Consider the following 20,433-nt stretch of genomic DNA (forward strand, 5'->3'; position numbering starts at 1 on the left):
CAGTTTTGGATTTTGCGTTATGGTAAAAGGAAAGAAAGAAAACAAAAGCCCTCCCTCAGTCCAATATGAGCAAAGAAATCTCCTGCTGTTTTTTTTTCTTTGTAAAATTTTACGGAAGTGGGAGCAGCCACCATGACGGTTAGTGTGTGCATTTCACATTTAAGTCTTGGATACACCTGGCATTGGTCCTGGTGTAAGGGCTGCGGTTTGAATCCAACTCCATTTTTTCCCCAATGCTTCCAGCTGTCCCTGCTCTGTCTTTGCCACTAGTTTGAAATGCTAGCTTCACCAGATGCCTAATACCCATGACTGTTTAGGTCTATTTCTAGACTTTATATGTATGTCTCAGAATTATACCAGCTTAATTATTAATGTGCTTTCACAGTGCCTTGCATCATTCATATTTTTATAGGCATTTTCTGACTAGAAACAAGCAAGAGCCTGTCAATTTGTCCTTGTGAACTTTAGAACCCAATTGTGTGTTGCCAAAGATTCTATTGCTTTTATTGGGATCATGACAATTATAATTTATAGGAAATGACTATTCTGATATCAAGTGTATCCATTCATGTGAATGGAACATCCAAGAATCTTTCCATAAGTTTAGTTCATCCTCTATGCCCCCAGGAGCACTGTAAATTTTCTTCATAGGGGTCTTGCACGTGAGTCGTGAATTCCTGGGCATTTGGTCTTACTTGTTTCAGTTGTAAATGTAGTCTTTCCTTCCATTATTCCAACTGTGTTTTCTATATAAGGAAACTTGATTTCTGTATGTTAATTTTGAAACTACACATCTTACAGCATTCTCGTTTATTCTAGTTTTTTTAATTCTTGTGTTTTCCAAAAATGAAATCTTAACTGCAAATAAGACAATTACACCTCTGCGTTCCAATGTTTATATTCTGATTTCTTTTTTCTTTGTTTAATCCAGCTGCAATGGGAAATAATAGTGATGGGTAACGACCTTGTCTAGTTCTTTACTCTGATTGCTTCCAGTGTTTATCTAGTAAGCTTATTAGTGTTTCTAATTCTCTATTGTTCTTAAGACTCTTAAAAATGTTTTGTCTATTGAACCAGTGATTCCTCTTCTTGTCAATTATTCCAAGGAAAATACGATGAAAGCGTTATGCACGCCACTATCTAAAACAACACTAATTTATTTTTTTAAAAAGACATACTTAGGAAAAAACCTCAGTGAGTCACGCAGAATAGTTAAGGAGACTGTAGTTTAATGGAATATCACAGAGTAAAACATGAAAATGCTAATGCATAATATTATTTGTAAAATGCTATATAAAATACAGATATAGTATCATTATGACACTATCTGAAAACACTCACAAATTGGTGACAAAAAAAGTTTACTAAGCTAAAGTTTACTAAGTAAGAAAATTTACTAAATTATGGGCTGGGTGTGGTGGCACATGCTTGTAATCCCAGCACTTTGGGAGGCCGAGGCAGGGGGATCATCTGAGCTCAGGAGTTCAAGACCAGCCTGGGCAACATAGTAAGACCTTGTCTCTATTTTTTTAAAAAATGAAAGTTTAGGCTGGGCGTGGTGGCTCACGCCTATAATTCCAGCACTCTGGGAGGCTGAGGCGGGTGAATCACCTGAGGTCAGGAGATCAAGACCAGCCTGGCCAACATGATGAAACCCCATCTCTACTAAAAATACAAAAACTTAGCTGGGCATGGTGGCGGGTGCCTGTAATCCCAGCTACTCAGGAGGCTGAGGCAGGAGAATCCCTTGAACCTGGGAGGGGGAGGTTGCAGTGAGCTGAGATCGTGCCACTGCACTTCAGCCCGGGAAACAGGAGCAAAAACTCCACGTTAAAAAAAAAAAGAGGCCGGGTGCGGTGGCTCAAGCCTGTAATCCCAGCACTTTGGGAGGCCGAGACGGGCAGATTACAAGGTCAGGAGATCGAGACCATCCTGACTAACACGGTGAAACCCCGTCTCTACTAAAAAAAAAAGTACAAAAAACTAGCCGGGCGAGGTGGCGGGCGCCTGTAGTCCCAGCTACTTGGGAGGCTGAGGCAGGAGAATGGCGTAAACCTGGGAGGCGGAGCTTGCAGTGAGCTGAGATCCGGCCACTGCACTCCAGCCTGGGTGACAGAGCGAGACTCTGTCTCAAAAAAAAAAAAAAAAAAAAAAAAAAAAAGAAAGTTTACTAAATTAAGAATAATTTTTCTGTTTTCCAGATTTAACATAATGAAGTGATATTATGGTACAGTGGGAGGAGAGATTTTATTTTAAAATAAACTTGCAGTTGGGCATGGTGGTTCACATCTGTAATCTCAGCACTTTTGGAAGCCAAGGTGGGAGGATCACTTGAGGCCCAGGAATTTGAGACCAGCCTGGTCAACAAAGCAAGACCCTACAGCTCCAAAAAAATTAAAAAAGTAATATGAGGTCGGGAGCGGTGGCTCATGGCTGTGATCCCAGCACTTTGGAAGGCCGAGGTGGGCAGATCACCTGAGGTCAGGAATCTCGTCTGGCCAACATGGTGAAATCTCGTCTCTATTAAAATACAAACATTAGCCAGGTATGGTGGTGGGTGCCTGTAATCCCAGCTACTCAGGAGGCTGAGACAGGAGAACTGCTTGAACCTGGGAAACGGAGGGTGCACTGAGTCGAGGTCGTGCCACTGCACTCCAGCCTGAGCAACAAAGTGAGATTCCGTCTACAAAAAAAAAAAAAAAAAAATTAATCTGGATCTTGTGGTGCACACTTACAGTCCTAGCTACTCAGGAGGCTGAAGCAGGAGGATTGATTGAGCCCAGGAGATGAGGTTGCAGTGAGCTATGTGATGACACCACTGCACTCCATCCTGGGTGACAGAGCAAGACCCTGTCTCTAAAAAAAACAAAAACAAATAAATCTGTGACCAAATTCAGTGGCTACACACAGAGTGGGAATTAAGCCCTATGGGCACAGCTCAACATTAGTTTGTACTTAAACCACTCCAAAGGGAGGTAGATGAGCCCCCAAAGCAAAAGCAAACCCAGACAACCTCATTGCTGCACCTGTTGGCCTCCTAGAGCAGTGCTGTTCAATGGAAAAGTAATGTGAGCCATGTATGTGGCTTCTGATCTTCTAGTAGATGCATTTAAAGTAGAAAGGAACAGGTAAAATTCATTGTAACCATGTATTTGATCTACCCCAATATACTCAAAATATTTCAGCATGTAATCAACATTTAAAAATTATTAATAAGACAGTTTACATTCTCCTTTCCTACAAAGTCTTAGAAATGTGGTGTGGATTTTACATTTACAGCACATCTCAATTCACACTACCATAAGCTACATGTGAATAGTGACTGCCCTACTGAACTCAGCTCTGACCTGTAGATATCCCTAAAAGACAGGTGTTAGGCAAGTGTGTGTCCTGTGTCTGTGTGTATGTGTGTCTGTGTGTGTTATGTAGACACAGTTCAAATGAAAGGTGCCTGCAATATAACAAGACTCAAGGAGGAAAAATTATCATCTAAAATAAAAAGTATCCGACAGGCACGGTGGTTCACGCCTGTAACTCTTTTTTTGTTTTTTTTTTGAAAGACGGAGTCTGGCTTCTTTCCGCCCAGGCGTGGAAAGTGAGTGGTGCAATCTCGGCCTCACTGCAAGCCTCCGCCTCCCGGTTCCACGCCCATCTCCCTGCCCTGAGCCCTCCCCGAGTAGCTGGGAACCTACAGGCGCCCCGCCACCTCGCCTGGGCTAGTTTTTGCGTATTTCTTAGTAGGAGACGGGGTTCACCGTGTTACCCCGGATGTCTCAAGTCCCTCGATCCGACCTCGTGATCCCGCCCGTCCTAGGCCCTCCCCAAAGTGCTGGGATTACAGGCTTGAGCCACCGCGCCCAGCCTCACTTACGTACTTCTAATACTTCCGGAGGCCAAGACAGATGGATCACTTGAGCCCAGCAGTTTGAGGCCAGCCTGGGCAACATATTGAGGGCCCATCTCTACAAAAAATACAAAAATTAGTGGGGCTGTGGTGGCATGCACTTGTAGTCCCAGCTACTTGGGAGGCTCTGGTGGGAGGATCCCTTGAGCCTGGGAGGTCGAGGCTGCAGTGAGCCATGATCGTGCCACTCCAGCCTGGGCAACAAAGTGAGAGCTTGTCTCAAAACAAACAATATGATAAAATAAAAAGCATCTGACTTAAGATGATTTATGTGGGTTTCCCATAATCCCTTCCGCACACATACCACCTTTCATTGAGCGAAGTGTTCCAACCTGGATGTGAATATTTTTCTGTCTTGCTGCCTAGAGGTAAAAACCTAGGCTTTGACTACCATGAACCTTTAAGGGCAGCTTTAATTCTGGAGGCCTGTGAGGACCACCCAAAGCTCCTTCTAGAGCTGTGCTAGCCAATAAGGTGGCCATAGCCACATGCGGCTATTTAAATTAAATGTAATTAAAAATTCAGATCCTCAGCAGCACTGCCCACATTTCAAGGGTTCAACAGCTGCCTGCGTCTCGCTGTCCTTTGGGGGAAGCTCTAGGGGAATCAATCACCTCCCAATCCTCTACTGGCCCTGGTGCTCTCACCTAAAGCTGCAGGCCTGGGCCTGGGGCTCTGCTCCTCCTTAAAAGTCGCTGCTGCCTGTTAACTCGCCCAGACTTTCTTTGAGGTGGGTGGGGTTGTGGCTGGGGTTGTGGCGTGAAGCCCAAATGCGGTCAAGGGCTTAGTGATACAATGAAACGCCCATTCCCTCTACTTAAGTGAACACTGTCTCAGCACCTACGTGTATGAAAACCAAAAATAGGCGTCCAGCTGATGCCAAACACCGGCTCACCCCAGCAATATGTAAAATTCATTCAAATAATATAAATAATTTGAGCTGAAAAACAAAATCCATCTCATTACAAGTTGTGTTGTGCTTCCAAAGCATTTCACTTTTTGTCTAAGAATTAACAGTAAACATTTTGATATATATATATATAATTTTGCTAATAATCCAGAAAATAATTAACCCTAAGAGGGAAAAAAGTGTAATCTAATTCGTTACAGAGATACATGCTAGGGTAAACAATAAACAATAAAACTTAATGCATAAAACTATTTTACACTAGTATCTGACAGGCACGGTGTCAGATACACTAGGATAAAATTATACACTAGGATAAAATTCAATGAGGCACATAGAGTGAAAATATTTTTACAGTAGAATAAAAAGCCGGTGAGGAACATAAAAGTTCAAGGAAAAAAACCCTAGAAGATGTAAAACTTATGAGTGTTAAAAGTGGATAATACCAAATCTTCAGGGATTTAGATTCCATTGGATACCCTTGAAAGAATAAAGCAACTTTGTTGTTTTTAATATTAACAGCATGCTAAAATATACCCTTTGCAATTATTTAAATTTAGATGTTGCTGTTTTTAAAAAAGGCTGACTATAGCCAATAACTTAGTTGTATATTTTAAAATAACTAAGAATATAATTTGATTGCTTGTAACACAAAGGATAAATGCTTGAAGTGATGGATACTCCGTTAACCCTGATATGACTATTACGCATTGCATTCCTGTCTGTATCAAGATATCTCACGTACTCGACAAATAGGGACACCTACTATGTACCCACAAAAATTAATTTAAAAAAAAAAGTCTTCAAATTCATTTTAGGCCCTAGATTTGGAAGCCGACACCGGGGGTGGGCTGGGCAGGGGGCGAGGTCGCTGCCAAGCTGGCGCCCCGGGTGGGAGTGTGGCCCGGTCCCAGGGACCGCTCCAGGGGCGCGCTCCCTCTTCGCATCCCCAGTGCCCAGCCGGGGGCGCTTCTGGTGCTGACGACCAGGAAGGGCTGGTGCTCTCGGGCCAGCAACCCAGCGCTGTCCTGCGCCCCTCCCGGATTCCCCATTTCCCGCCAGGCCCCCCCTTCCGGGAACGTCCCCGCACCCACCTGGCAACTAATCACGTGTTCAGGAACACCTGCAGGTGGGTAGGCAGGTATTTACTTTATTACCTGTGCCCCTCCCCCAGCCCCCCCCAAGGTAAAATGCACGGAAACAGGAAGCCCCGCCCACGGTCTCCTGGCCGCGCCCGGAGCGCGCGCCCTGCCGCTGGCACTCAATAAATAGCCGAGGAAGGCGCTCCCCTCCCTCCCGCCGGCGCGGGCGGCCGGACCATCGAGTCAGTCCTCCAGCGTCCCAGAGAGGGCGCGGAAGTGCCCCAGGGCCGGCGCGGGTTCTTCCGGCCGTGCGGTCCGCGCTTTTGTCCCGCCGGCGGCCGGGCTCCCGCGGCGCCGCCACAGCCAGTACGTGAGTCCGCGGCCGCCCGCGCTCCCGCCCCCGGCCCTCGCCTGCCACGCCCTTCCCTTTTTGGCCGAGTCTTGGCTGCCCCGCGGGTCTCGGGCGGGATCTGGGAGTAAGCGTGCCCCCTCCCTGCACAGATCTCAGTAGGCGCGTTCCTGGGGAGCGGAGGGGAGGGGAGGGAGGACTTCGGGCAGGCAGAGGGGTGCAGGGCGCGCCCCTGGAACAGACTGGGCTCCCTGTGGGCCACAACTGCGACCTCTGAACGGACCAGCGTCATGTTAGGTCTGCTCAGTGTTCCGAGAAGGGCCAGGGCCCCGCTCCGGTGTTCCGCAACTATTCATCCCTGCCTTGGATGGGAGGGGATTCCTAAAAATTAGCGCTTCAAAATACCCACCATTTCGTGCTCCCTCTGTAGTTCAGTTTGGTACTCTAGGACTTGAGAGTGATGGCGAGGGCAGAGAGACCTCTAGGGGTGATCTGATTCGACCTTCTCCCCCCACACACACCTTTTTGTTTTGATCCGTGAGTGATGATGATAAGCTCCTGCTGCAGGGTGAATGGAGACCCCGGAGGCGCGTCCTGGCCCTCACCTGGGGAAGCGCACCTGCATCCAGACGGGTGCACCGGGAGGAGGCGACCTGCCGCGGGTTCCTGCAAGCAGAAAAGGAGTTAACTAGGGAGGGAGAGGAAAGTCGAGGAGTTTCTTAGACCCAGGGGCACAGCCTGCGGGAACCCGGGCAGGGGACGGAAAAGATCACTGGGGAATGCCAGGGCTGGGTGTGCTGCTCTAAGACGTTTAAAGTAGTTGGCCAGCAGGAGCATTTCTTTGTGAAAGCCCAAGGCTTAAAAAAATAATAATATGAAATATATAATACATTCATATGGCTGGGATATTAAAAATATAAAAAGTTACCAGTGAAAGATTTCCTCCATCCCTCTTAGCTATCTTCCTAGGCCCTACCCTCTTAGGTCATTTGTTCCTTTGTATCTTTTCCGAATTTCTTTCTGCAAGTACTGGCGAATATCACTGGTTAGTGCCCGCTTTTATCACACAGGTGATAGAAATCCTTCTAACCCCTTAATTCTTTCACTTTATCTTACCGGTCTCTACATATCAGAACGCAGAAGTTTTGTTCTGTTTTGTTTTACAGAGCTGTGGTAAGTATTGGATGGGCCATTGTTTGGATGTTCTCGGTGTTCTGTCCTTTTTTAGATCTATTCGGGGGCATTTGGGTTGTCTCCAATTTTTCGTTATTTCAAACAGTGGTATACTCAATACAGTGTATTAGGGCAAGGATTTTTAAAGAAGAAACCTCACAGCCGTTAGAAAATTCTTTTTTTACATTAACTCAACCAGTTATTGGCAGATTGTTACATATGACAAGTCATTATCAAAATCACTGATGTAGAGTGTTTAAAGAACAAATAAGACTTAAGTAGTCCTTCCCTCCTGAGACTTGTCACTCTATTTAGTGTTACACTAGCCTAACAGACTATGTCAGTGACTCCAAGCCAGTCCCTGCCGGGTTTAATTCAGAAAATCAGCCTCCCTTTTAGTATCTCCTTTGCTCACCTGCTCCCTAGAAATCTCTTCTCCACTACTTGGTTTGAGAATGTTCTACTTCAGATTTTTACTTTAAGGAAAAATCAGCTTTCATTCTTATTTCTATATTTAAGCAATAGAACCAACTCACATTAACCATCTACATTCCTAACATTCATAAGACAAATGCAACAATAGCTAGAACACAAACCATATTCTTTTCTCATCTGCATATCACTTCTCTATTCCTTAGTCCCATCTTTCCTTTGCACATTTTCCCCCTCCTTGGCACTCTTTCTTCTGGGTTGATAAGCATTTTGTGGTCACTTTCTCTTGTCTTTTTTCCTTTCTTTGGTCATCTCCAAATCAAATACAGTATCCAAGAACTTAAGGTATAGAATCCACGCGTGAACCTTGAGGTGGTAAAATTGTCTTGTGGAATATGGTTGGACTCTGCAAATTCAAAGTAGTTCCAGGCTAGTTGCAATCTGCTAATAGGAAGGAATTTTCAGCCAGAGCAGGCCACAGTTCCTGTCTTACAAGTTGTCTAGGCTCTTGAAAAGTGGCTCCTGAGTCTTGGAGGCAGAGACAGCAAGAATTTAGGGCAGGTTCTTACTGTTTGCATTCACTTTTCTAGGCCTTGGCGATAGACCATGAACAAGAAGCACAGAAGTATCCAGAGGTTGTTGGTCATATATAGTTTGGAAGGAGTGGATGGCATTCTATGTCTGACACTTTTGACTGATGTAACCAGGCTATTAGAGTCATGCTACATGTTGAAAACTGGTTAGAAAGGGCCTGCCCATTCCGCCTTTAGAACTTTTAAGAAATTCAGAAGTTTCTGGGTCTTTCTATGGACGAATTGTGTTTTGGGGGGAATTCCTTACTTGTGTCATAGGGGACACATGACTTAGCCACCACATCAGTCTTGATTGGATTAAGTGACTTATTCCTGGAACTCCAGGACTCAGTCCTGTCTCGCCTCAATCCGTTCTCCCACTGCAACTAGTATGAGTCATCTTTCTTTTCTTTTTGTGAGACAGTCTCACTGTGTCACCTAGGCTGGAATGCAATGGCGCTATCTTGGCTCACTGCAACCTCCGCCTCCCAGGTTCAGGCGATTCTTGTGCCTCACCCTCCCAAGTCAAGTAGCTGGAACTACAGGTGTGCACCACCACACTTGGCTAATTTTTGTGTTTTTAGTAGAGACAAGGATTCGCCTCCTTGGCCAGGCTGGTCTTGAACTCCTAGCCTCAAGTGATCTGTCTGCCTCAGCCTCCCAAAGTGCTGAGATTACAGGTGTGAGCCACTGCACCTTGCCTGATCTTTCTTTTTAAATTTTTTTTCTTTTTTTTTTTTTTTTTGAGACAGACATACAGGCGCCCACCACCACACCCAGCTAATTTTCTTTGTTTTTTGTTTGTTTGTTTTAGTAGAGACGGGGTTTGACCATGTTGGCCAGGCTGGTCTCAAACTCCTGACCTCAGGTGACCCGCCTGCCTCAGCCTCCGAAAGTGCTGGGATTATAGGCGTGAGCCACTGTGCCCGGCCTAAAGTTTTTTCTTATGACCTTCCATATACCCATCACTTGGGTTCAGCAATTATCAGGATTCTACTGTTTAACTTTTCCCTTTTTAGTTTTTCTTGATTGAAATATTTTAAAGCAAATTCCAGATACCATGCCATTTCACTCCAGACTTCAGTCTGATTAAAAAAAAAAAGTCTGGGTGCAGTGGCTCATGCCTGTAATCCCAGCACTTTGGGAGGCTGAGGTGGGCGGATTACGAGGTCAGGAGATCGAGACCATCCTGGCTAACGCAGTGAAACCCTATCTCTACTAAAAATACAAAAAATTAGCTGGGTGTAGTGGCGGGCGCCTGTAGACTCAGCTACTCAGGAGGCTGAGGCAGAAGAATGGTGTGAACCCAGGAGGTGGAGCTTGCAGGGAGCCACTGCACTCCAGCCTGGGCGACAGAGCAAGACTCCACCTCAAAAAAAGAAAATAAATAATTTTTAAAAAGGGTCTGGGTGCGGTGGCTCACTCCTGCAATCCTAGCGCTTTGGGAGGCTGAGGTGGGCAGATCACAAAGTCAGGAGATTGAGACCATTCTGGCTAACGCAGTGAAACCCCGTCTCTACTAAAAATACAAAAAATTAGCCAGGTGTGGTGGTGGGCACCTGTAGTCCCAGCTACTTGGGAGGCTGAGGCAGGAGAATGGCGTGAACCTGGGAGGCGGAGCTTGCAGTGAGCGTAGATCGTGCCACTGCACTCCAGCCTGGGCGACAGCGAGACTCTGTCATTTTTATCACATGGTTGTTTTCCTACCAGACTCTCTTACAAGTCTGCAGGCGCCTTGATGGCAGGGCCTTGTCATATCCATCTCTTTGGATAGGAATAGCCCAGGGCCTGGAAAACAAACAGGATACAGATAATAGTCTTAAGTTCCTTGCGCAACAATTAGCCTCAGAAAGAACTGATACACTAGAATGCATCTTCAGTATTGTTTATAAGGATAACTTCATTATCCTTATATGTTGCATTGTTTGTGTTGTCTTTGTGTTTTAGCAGCGGAATGCACCTGCAGTATTGTTTATAAGGATAACTTCATTATCCTTATATGTTACATTGTTTGTGTTGTCTTTGTGTTTTAGCAGTGTGTGCTCTAGTGCTGTCTGGTTGTTTTTCTGCCTGTTTCTGATGGATCTTAGTATTGATTAATACAGATTTCATTTCAAGCCACGTATTTTCAGTGAAGATTCATGTTTATATTAATCCATCTTGATTTCACGCAAGAAGAAAATTGGATGAACTACATCAGATGACGGGACATTGTGCCTCCAACCCAAACAGAGGGGTTTAAGCAGAGCCAGAACAGGGAGGCCCCTGGCCTGCACCTAGGTTAGAGAGATAAGTGGCAATGTGTCTGTGATTTTAGGCAGACCAGGCCAGTCAGCAGCCAGTCTAACATGGACTCCCAGAGGACAGGAAGAAAACTCATAATCCACTTGTCGAAGAAACAAAGGAGGAAAGATCAGACTGAGAATCAGTGAGTGGAGTGGCAGTGAGGGGTGACAGTTGCACAGGCGACTGGTGCAGAAGGCTTTAGGTGCCACAGTAAGTAGCCGGGGAGAACTTGGCACTGCCCAGTGACTAGGTGTGCATTTTACAAAAACTTGACAGTGGTTGGAGAAAGAATTGGGCAGGGATAAGAGTGAAGGTCGAGAAATGATGGCAGTAGTCCAGAAGAGAATTTAGAAGGCTTAAACTAAGGCCTTAGCAGTAAGAAGCAGGTGGGGGATAGGGGTGGGAGCTTCAGAACTACTCAGGCAATAGAATCAGCGGTCCTCGGGGCTGTTTTGGATGTGGTCAAGGGAAATAGCCCACTTCTGATTTAGGCAAAGGGTGGGGGGCGCGGTGGATATGAGGGTCTGTAATTGAGAGGGATCTTGGGCAGAGATGAGGACCTGGGACGGTGTGTGGGAGTGCTGGGAGCAATGAGGGCTCCCAGGGGAGTATGGGGAGCCAGAAGAGGAAAGGCTCATGGTGGAAGGAGGGGCCGGAAACATCCAGGGGGCAGCAGCCCGGAGGGCAAGCACCACCCTGAAGAAGCTAATGCAGTGGGGTCTGGAAGAAATGAGGCATGAGGGGAGTGGGAGTGGGATGTGAAGACCACTTTTCCAGATGCAACAGGCAGTAGGATGGCGAAGCAGTACCTGGAGGGGAAGGTGTAGAAGAGGAAACAAATTTGCTTTCTGACATTTTGAAAACTTTTTGTTTGGTAATAATTTTAAATGCACAGAAAAATTCAAGAATATGAACAGTAGAAAGATACCCATTACTCAGATTTACCTGCAGTTAACATTTGACTTCATTTTGTTCTCTTGCTCTCTCTTTCATACATGTAAGTATTTTTCTAAACCTTTTGTAGGTAAGTTATGTACATCATGGCCCTTTATCCCTAAATACTTCAGTGTATTTCCCAAGGATTGGGATAGTCTCCTAGATAACTACAGTACAGTTTTCAGATTGAGTCAGTTTGAAGTTGATACTGCTTTTACCTAGGCTACCATCCATATTCCACCTTTGTCAGCGATGTAATTGTTTCTATCACAATTTTCCCTCCACTGCAGATCCAGTCAAGGTCAGGAATTTAATCTAGTGGTCAGATCTCTTTAGCCTTCTTTAATCTGGAACATTTCTACAGCTCTTCGTCTTTTATGAAAATGATGTATTTGAAAAGTATAGTCCCCCCTCTTCTCTCCACCCTCCATTTTAGTAGAAAACAGTTTTCATTTTGGGTTTACCTGCTGATTCAGTTCAGGTAATGCGTTCTCACAGGTGATGTGTCCTCCCTACTAAAAGCATATTATGTCCGTCTGCCCCACTGGAGGTGTTAAATTAGAACACCTGGCCAAGGCATTGTCTCTCCACTCTTGCATTTTTCCCCCTTGTAAATAACTTAAGCATTACAAATGTTTAAGACCATGCAGATACCCTGCTCCTTGTCAGAATTTCCTCTTAGACGTAGAATTCATTGATGATTCTCTCCTGATCCAGTTTTTACTCTGATAGTTGCAGAATGCTGATTTTTCCAATTCTGGTATTCCTTCTACGTTTATCAACCAGCACTCACATTCTGCTGTAAGCAAGAGGCCTCCCTTTCTATCCTGTTTGTACCTGTGTAGACTCATGAAAGCCTACCTTCAGTGGTTTATCATGTATCACTATACTTAGTTATTATGGTGCCTAAAGTTATTATGGTGCTTGAACACTGGATGTGCAAGCTGGGTCTTGCAGCATGTCCCTACCCTGTTTTTGAGCCTCTCTTTACTTGCTGGTGTAACATGATGCTCTTCTTGTATGTTTCCTGCTCTCAGCCTGAAATCAGCCATTTCTTTGAGAAGCTGTGGTTCCTGTCAGTAAGCAATGGTAATAGAGACCCAGAATGAGGGTACTGGATGTGCTCATTACCACTGGAGTGTTTTTGTGTTTTGGGCTTTCAGCAAACAGAACTAGGAAGTATATGCAGATATATGCATACAGCTATATGGACTTGAATATACATGTGTGCACATATATGTGATTTAGAAATCGTAAGTTCACACCAGTACTTTGAATTCATCCCAAGATTCATTTTTGCCTTCCTCTATTCCTTATTTTTATATCCCTTTCTTTAGGAGAGCCCTGAGCCCAACAAAATCAACACATTTACTCAAGTTCTTAATACATCTAAAGTTGTTTCAGAATTGCTGTTCATACCTCTGCAGAAAACCTGCTAACAGTTGAATTGCTTGTACCTCTTCCCACTGCCACTGCCCCACCTCCAGCTTTCCCCAGACTGAATGTACTTAGGTAGTCAAATATGTTTCTAAGTTGCCTGGATTAGTTCTATGTTTCCTTTTTGTTTGTTCTCTTCCTGCTATTGTGGTATTCATGTGAAATGCAAGTAGGTTGATTTGTTTTCTGTTTTAGCAGTTTTTCCCCTTTCCTATCCTCTTGATGTTTAATTTTATTCTTTGAATATGTAGAATATTATCATGTATTTTGTATAGTAAAACTATTAAAAGGCTGTATACTCAGTCTCTCTCTTTCCCTCATCCTTCTGCTCCATTCTCCACACTCCTCCCGTGTAGGCAATGAACCTCACTGTTTTCTGGTTTATCATTGCTATAAAGAGAAACACACACGTGCTTGTTTTCCTGTTTTCTTTCCTACACAAAACGTAGCATGTATATTACTCTTTTTCACTTTGACCTTTTGACTTTAGGATATACAAATTGCTCCATATCAGTTCAGAAATGCTCCTCATCCTTTTTTAGAACTCCATCGTGCATATGTGCCAGTTTATTTAACCAGTCTTCTGTGCTTGGAGATTTACGTAGGTTTCCAGATTTTGCAGTTACGAATAATGCTATAATGAATCATCACTCTGTGCACATATGTTTTTTATATTTTTTGGAGGGGTATCCTCCTTATAAATTCATAAAGTAGGATTTCTGGGTAAATGCATATATGGTTTTGTTAGATATTGGCAAATTCCCCTTAAAAGGGGCTGTGCCAGTTTGCATTCCCAGCAGTGTATGAGAGTGCCTGTTTCCTCCACAGCCTTGTCAACAGTGTATTGTCAAGCTCTGAACATTTGCTAATGTGACAGGTGAGAAGTGGTGTTTTACGGTAGTTCTTACTTGCCTTTCTCTTATTATGAATCAAGTTGAATGTTTAAGGACCATTTAAAAGAATTGTCTGTTTATCTTTTTGCCTGTTTACCTGCATGATTTTAGTTTATTTTCTTCAGTTTTGAAAACATCAGTCTTTTGTTGCATATGAGTCATTGTTAGAAAACTTTCTCTATACTCAAGTCATGGAGGCATTTACCCATGTTTTCTAGCATTTGTACAGCTTTTTTATATTTAGAGCTCTGTTCCATATGGAGTTTATTTGTGTGTGTGTGGTGTGAAGAATGGGATCTAATTATATCTTTTCCTCTTTTTTTTTTTTTTTTTTTTGGGAAGTCTCCCTCTGTCTCCAGGCTGGAGTGCAGTGGAACAATCTCAGCTCACTGCAACCTCTGCTTCCCGGGTTTAAGTGATTCTCCTGCCTCAGCCTCCCTCCCGTGTAGCTGGGATTACAGGTGCACGCCACCACGCCCGGCTAATTTTTGTATTTTTACTAGAGACAAGGCTTCACCATGTTGGCCAGGGTGGTCTCAATCTCTTCACCTCGTGACCCGCCCGCCTCAGCTTCCCAGAGTGGTGGGATTACAGGTGTGAGCCACTGCACCCGGCCCTGATTTTGGTGGGATCACAGGTGTGAGCCACCGTACCCGGCCCTGATTTTATCTTTTTCCATATGGCTTCATAGTTGTTACAACACTATTAAAAGGACCATCTTTTCTCCAGTAATTGCAGATATCATCTTTATCATTAATTTCTGTGTCTACCTGGGACAATGTCTGGACTTTCTGTTCTATTCCCTCTGCCTGTCTGTGTACCAGGACCACACTATTTTAATTATAGAGGTTTAATAGTATATTTTAATATGTAATATGCAGGTTGCCTTCTTTCTCGTCTCTGCAGTAACTGTCTTCATGGTTTCATAGCCTTCTCCCTGATATCCCTCCCCAGGTACTGATTTTTTCTCTTTAGTGTTGTCTGTCCTCTGCTGATTTTGTCTAACTTTTCACAATAAAAAAAAAAGTTTCGCCTAACTTTTGTCCTACTTAGGAATTTTTCTGCTTCTGTTCCTCAGATTTCTTCTGCCCTCTTGTTTGTTTTTCCAAGACTGGATGACATTGTTTAAAACTGACTGGTGTTGCCCATGGTTCTGTGAATCATTTCACCTTGCCCAACGCTAAGCTGTTACGCAAGAATAGAAAAGCTCATTGTTCCATTGAAAACCCAGGGCTCTAGCATTTTAACATTAGTTCCACAGGGGCAGAAATTTTGTCATATTCATTGTTGTATCCTAGTACTTAAAAAACAGTACATGGTACTTATCACACAGTGTGTTGTCAGTAAGTGTTTGTCAGTTGAGTGAGCAAACTTTGTTGTTTGTTGTTATTCCAGTTTGTTTGTTTGTTTGTTTGTTTTTAAAGAGAGTGAACAGGTGTCCTTTTCATTTTCTTGGTTTAGTGTCACATTTGAAGACGAGCACTCAGGATGAGGAACCAACTGAAGAATATGCAAATGCTGGAAATACAGAATCTAAGTGGCCGAAAGTGGAAGGTCTTCACAGGGATCCTATGCCTGAGTCTAAGGTTGGTGACACATGTGTTTGGGATAGCAAGGTAGAGAGTCAGCAGGAAAAGCCTGTGGAAAACAGGATGAAGGAAGACAAAAGCAGCATCAGGGAAGCAATCAGCACAGCCAAGAGTGCAGCAAATATAAAGACAGAACAGGAAGATGAGGCATCTGAGAAGAGCTTGCATCTGAGCCCACAACATATCACACACCAGACTATGCCTGTAGGACAGAGAGGCAGTGAGCAAGGCAAATGTGTGGAGAACATTAATGGAACCTCCCACCCTAGTCTACAGCAGAAAACCAGTGCTATTAAGAAATTACATAAATGTGATGAATGTGGGAAATCCTTCAAATATAACTCCCGCCTCGTTCAACATAAAATTATGCACACTGGGGAGAAGCGCTATGAATGTGATGACTGTGGAGGGACTTTCCGAAGCAGCTCCAGCCTTCGGGTCCACAAACGGATCCACACTGGGGAGAAGCCGTACACGTGTGAGGAATGTGGGAAAGCCTACATGTCCTACTCCAGCCTCATAAACCACAAAAGCACCCATTCTGGGGAGAAGAACTGCAAATGCGATGAATGTGGAAAATCCTTCAATTATAGCTCTGTTCTGGACCAGCATAAAAGGATCCACACTGGGGAGAAGCCCTATGAATGCGGTGAGTGTGGGAAGGCCTTCAGGAACAGCTCTGGGCTCAGAGTCCACAAAAGGATCCACACGGGGGAGAAGCCCTATGAGTGCGACATCTGTGGGAAAACCTTCAGTAACAGCTCTGGCCTCAGGGTCCACAAAAGGATCCACACGGGCGAGAAACCTTACGAATGTGATGAGTGTGGGAAGGCCTTCATTACTTGTAGAACACTCCTCAACCATAAAAGCATCCACTTTGGAGATAAACCCTATAAATGTGATGAGTGTGAGAAATCTTTTAATTATAGCTCTCTTCTCATTCAGCATAAAGTCATCCACACTGGAGAGAAACCTTATGAATGTGATGAATGTGGGAAGGCTTTCAGGAACAGCTCAGGCCTCATAGTGCATAAAAGGATCCACACGGGAGAGAAACCTTACAAGTGTGATGTCTGTGGCAAAGCATTCAGCTATAGCTCAGGCCTCGCAGTCCATAAAAGCATTCACCCTGGGAAGAAAGCCCATGAATGTAAGGAGTGTGGGAAATCCTTTAGTTATAACTCACTTCTTCTTCAACATAGAACTATTCATACCGGAGAGAGACCTTATGTATGTGATGTGTGTGGGAAAACATTCAGAAACAATGCAGGCCTCAAAGTCCACAGGAGGCTGCATACTGGGGAAAAACCCTATAAGTGTGATGTGTGTGGGAAAGCCTATATCTCACGCTCTAGCCTTAAAAATCACAAAGGAATCCACCTTGGGGAGAAGCCCTATAAATGTAGCTATTGTGAGAAATCCTTCAACTACAGCTCTGCCCTTGAGCAGCATAAAAGGATTCATACCAGGGAAAAACCCTTTGGGTGTGATGAGTGTGGAAAAGCTTTCAGAAATAATTCCGGCCTTAAAGTACATAAACGAATCCACACTGGGGAACGACCTTACAAATGTGAAGAATGCGGGAAAGCGTACATCTCCCTCTCGAGCCTTATAAATCATAAAAGCGTCCACCCTGGGGAGAAGCCCTTTAAGTGTGATGAGTGTGAGAAGGCCTTCATCACATACCGAACCCTTATAAACCACAAAAAAGTTCATCTTGGGGAGAAGCCCTACAAATGTGATGTGTGTGAGAAATCTTTTAATTACACATCACTCCTTTCTCAGCATAAAAGGGTCCACACTAGAGAGAAACCCTATGAATGTGACAGGTGTGAGAAGGTCTTCAGAAACAACTCAAGCCTTAAAGTTCATAAAAGAATCCATACTGGGGAGAAGCCCTATGAATGTGACGTGTGTGGAAAAGCCTACATCTCACACTCAAGCCTTATTAACCATAAAAGTACCCACCCTGGCGAGACACCCCATCCATGCGATGAATGTGGAAAAGCTTTTTTCTCAAGCAGAACTCTTATAAGCCATAAAAGAGTCCATCTTGGAGAGAAACCCTTCAAGTGTGTCGAGTGTGGGAAATCTTTCAGTTACAGCTCTCTCCTTTCTCAGCACAAGAGGGTCCACACAGGGGAGAAACCCTATGTGTGTGATAGGTGTGGGAAGGCTTTCAGGAACAGCTCAGGCCTCACAGTGCATAAAAGGATCCACACAGGTGAGAAACCCTATGAATGTGATGACTGTGGGAAGGCATACATCTCACACTCAAGTCTTATCAACCATAAAAGTGTCCACCAGGGGAAGCAGCCCTATAATTGTGAGTGTGGGAAATCCTTCAATTATAGATCAGTCCTTGACCAGCACAAAAGGATCCACACTGGAAAGAAGCCATACCGATGTAATGAGTGTGGTAAGGCTTTCAATATCCGATCAAATCTCACCAAGCATAAAAGAACCCATACTGGAGAGGAGTCTTTAAATGTGATATATGTGGGAAGTTATAGTGGCACATCCCAGAAGAGAACCTATGAGGGAGGGAATGCCCTGGATGGGAGCAGGATGAGGATGCCTCTGTAGCAGGCAGAGCTTACCAAGTCTCTGAACTCAAATGGAAGAAATACCTTATGAATGTAAGAATGTATGGGGTCATGGCTTGTAATTTACACAGTGCAAATGAAACCATCCTAGAGGATTGGGAGGAATCCTTTCTATGTGATTTTCAATCATAGCGAGCAAGAAAGGCTCCAGTATCAAAGTAGTTCAGCTCTTACGGGATATAAAATAGTCCATACTTGAGATAAAAACCTACCCAAGTGATGGAATGTGAAGCAATGTCTTCAAAATTAGTAGACATTTCTGGTCATAAAACACAGATGAGGAAAGGACTTCAGTTAGAAGTTACATAATCACCATCAGAAAGTTCATGTTTGGTAAATTCTGTTACTAGAAATGTAGGAAATTCAGGTATAACTTTGAATCCCAGTTACACATTGGTCAGTGGGAAAACTGAGAAAGGCCTCCAACAGGCAAATTCAGGGAGAGGTAGGTTTCAGGGAATATAAATTTACTTAATATTAGTGGTCTTTAAGTATAAACTTGATGTAATTGGTTTGGGAGGGGGCAGTGATGATGACTTCTGAAACAAAATTTGGATTTCCTTTTAGGAAAAGTAGAAAGCATAGACTTACAAGTCTAACAGGAGATAGGAGAGAGTCACTCATAAAAAATGCAAATTGATGAACGTACTATTGTGATACATTAGTTGAATGGATGAAACTTTTTTAAAGTTTCAGATGGACTCCCATAATAATGAATTTGTGATGAGGGATAACCTGGAAGTGGTATTCCAACATTATGCTACAGTAAAAGGTTCTACCATGGAGAGGATTTTGACACATTCAGTAACTAATGGAACACACCGTCAACATGAATTTACACCTTACATGACAGAATTGATTCAGGGATTCCTATGAATAGAAATGCTGAGAAGGAACGCATCTTAGTGTAGAAGCTAAAAAGCTAAGTACCAGTCATCTAGAGAGAAGGAAATTAATGTTTCTTAATCCTGTTAAATGTTTGATTGTTTGGAATATGTTATTGTAAAGATGTCATGCAGTATATGTGTATATTGTCTGTTGTAAAATGTTAACAAATACTTTGTTCAGGGCTCACTTTCTCTTTGTCATGAAAGCCAGCTCCTTGTGGCGAGGTAAAGTGGAATTCCAATAAAGAAATTCCTTAAATCAAAACGGGCTGTGAGTTTAGATGCAGGATACCCAAGAGCCGTTTGTGTGTCAGATCTTTGTGGGTAAGTTATATACCAGATCCAAACCAGAGGGCAGTGGACTCATCCCACAGGGCTAGCAGCTCGGCTGGTTTCACCAGAAGTTAGAAGGTGCCTCCCTAAGAGGAGCACAGGATAAATTTTGAGGGGACCACAGTGGAGCCATGTGATCCTCATACTGGGCTAGATCCTAACTCATGGGAGCAGGTAGGTTGTGTGAGTGGTCAGTCACCACACACAGCTCTGACAGGACCGTGTAGAATTGAACATAAAATACTGCTGTGTAGGAAGCTGTTAACTAGGTAACTCAAAGGGTAAAAATAGACTCTTCTGAGAATTGAGTAACCTGTCTGAGAATACTGTGAGTGGGCCAATCAGTAAAGGCTGAATTCTAAGTCTGGTCTCTGGTTTCAAAACCCACTGTCTTGACAAGAGAACAATCTCAGCCATGTAGTTTCCCATCTCCCTCTAGGACTCTAGCCAGATAATTTCCATGCTCTTTTCTAGGAGTATAATTCTTTCACTTTGTATCCAAACCTCTACCATTAAGTTTTGATGGCTGCAATGGGGAAGGGTGGAGTTGAGGGAGGAAAGGGAGAAGGAGCATTTCTGCCATTGCTCCACTTTGGACTGTTCTGGTCATACTTGCTCTCTATCCTTCTTTGCACATGACACTGGGAAGCCTGACCCTACACACAGACTTGGACTGGTTTATTCAGCAAATCCTTGAGGATTTACTAGGCATCGTCCCTGTCCCACGTACTGGGTGGGAGAGAATGGCAGCAGGAGTAGATGCTGGCAGATAAGGATGAATAAAAGGAGAAAGGCTGTGAGCAGAACCACCCTAATGGATGTCTGAATTAAGACTGCACGTGATTAGAGGACAGTGACTAGGACCAACCAAGAGGGAGGAAGTGGTGACATCTAGGCAGGACGTTGAATTGGGTTTTCTGAGAGAGGAGTAGGAACTAGGATGACCTGAGTAGAGGCAGCTATGGAAGTGCCCAGGCATCCTCCCGCAAGGCTGGTCTCCGGCAAGGCTGGTGTCTGGGAGGAAGGAGGGTGCCGTGGAGGACTGAT

General features: G+C 44.1%; 1 protein-coding gene across 5 annotated transcripts; it reads left to right on the forward strand.

Annotated features, from left to right (window-relative positions):
* Positions 1-6,158: 6,158 nt before the first annotated feature.
* On the forward strand, positions 6,159-19,318 carry ZFP62 (ZFP62 zinc finger protein). 5 transcript variants are annotated; one of them, XM_017850256.1, is made up of 2 exons: positions 6,159-6,263; positions 15,433-19,318. In XM_017850256.1, exon 2 carries the CDS (start codon positions 15,543-15,545, stop codon positions 18,144-18,146), a length of 2,604 nt encoding a protein of 867 aa, XP_017705745.1. In that variant the 5' UTR covers positions 6,159-6,263; positions 15,433-15,542; the 3' UTR covers positions 18,147-19,318. The 5 variants fall into 5 exon arrangements, with proteins under 5 accessions (XP_017705745.1, XP_017705741.1, XP_017705742.1 ...); XM_017850252.1 differs by having other exon boundaries at positions 6,182-6,259; XM_017850253.1 differs by lacking the exon at positions 6,159-6,263 and adding an exon at positions 6,276-6,369.
* The last annotated feature ends 1,115 nt before the right edge of the window (positions 19,319-20,433 follow it).

Source organism: Rhinopithecus bieti, unplaced genomic scaffold, assembly GCF_001698545.2.
Source record: "Rhinopithecus bieti isolate Rb0 unplaced genomic scaffold, ASM169854v2 scaffold_33891, whole genome shotgun sequence".
Taxonomy (NCBI): domain Eukaryota; kingdom Metazoa; phylum Chordata; class Mammalia; order Primates; family Cercopithecidae; genus Rhinopithecus; species Rhinopithecus bieti.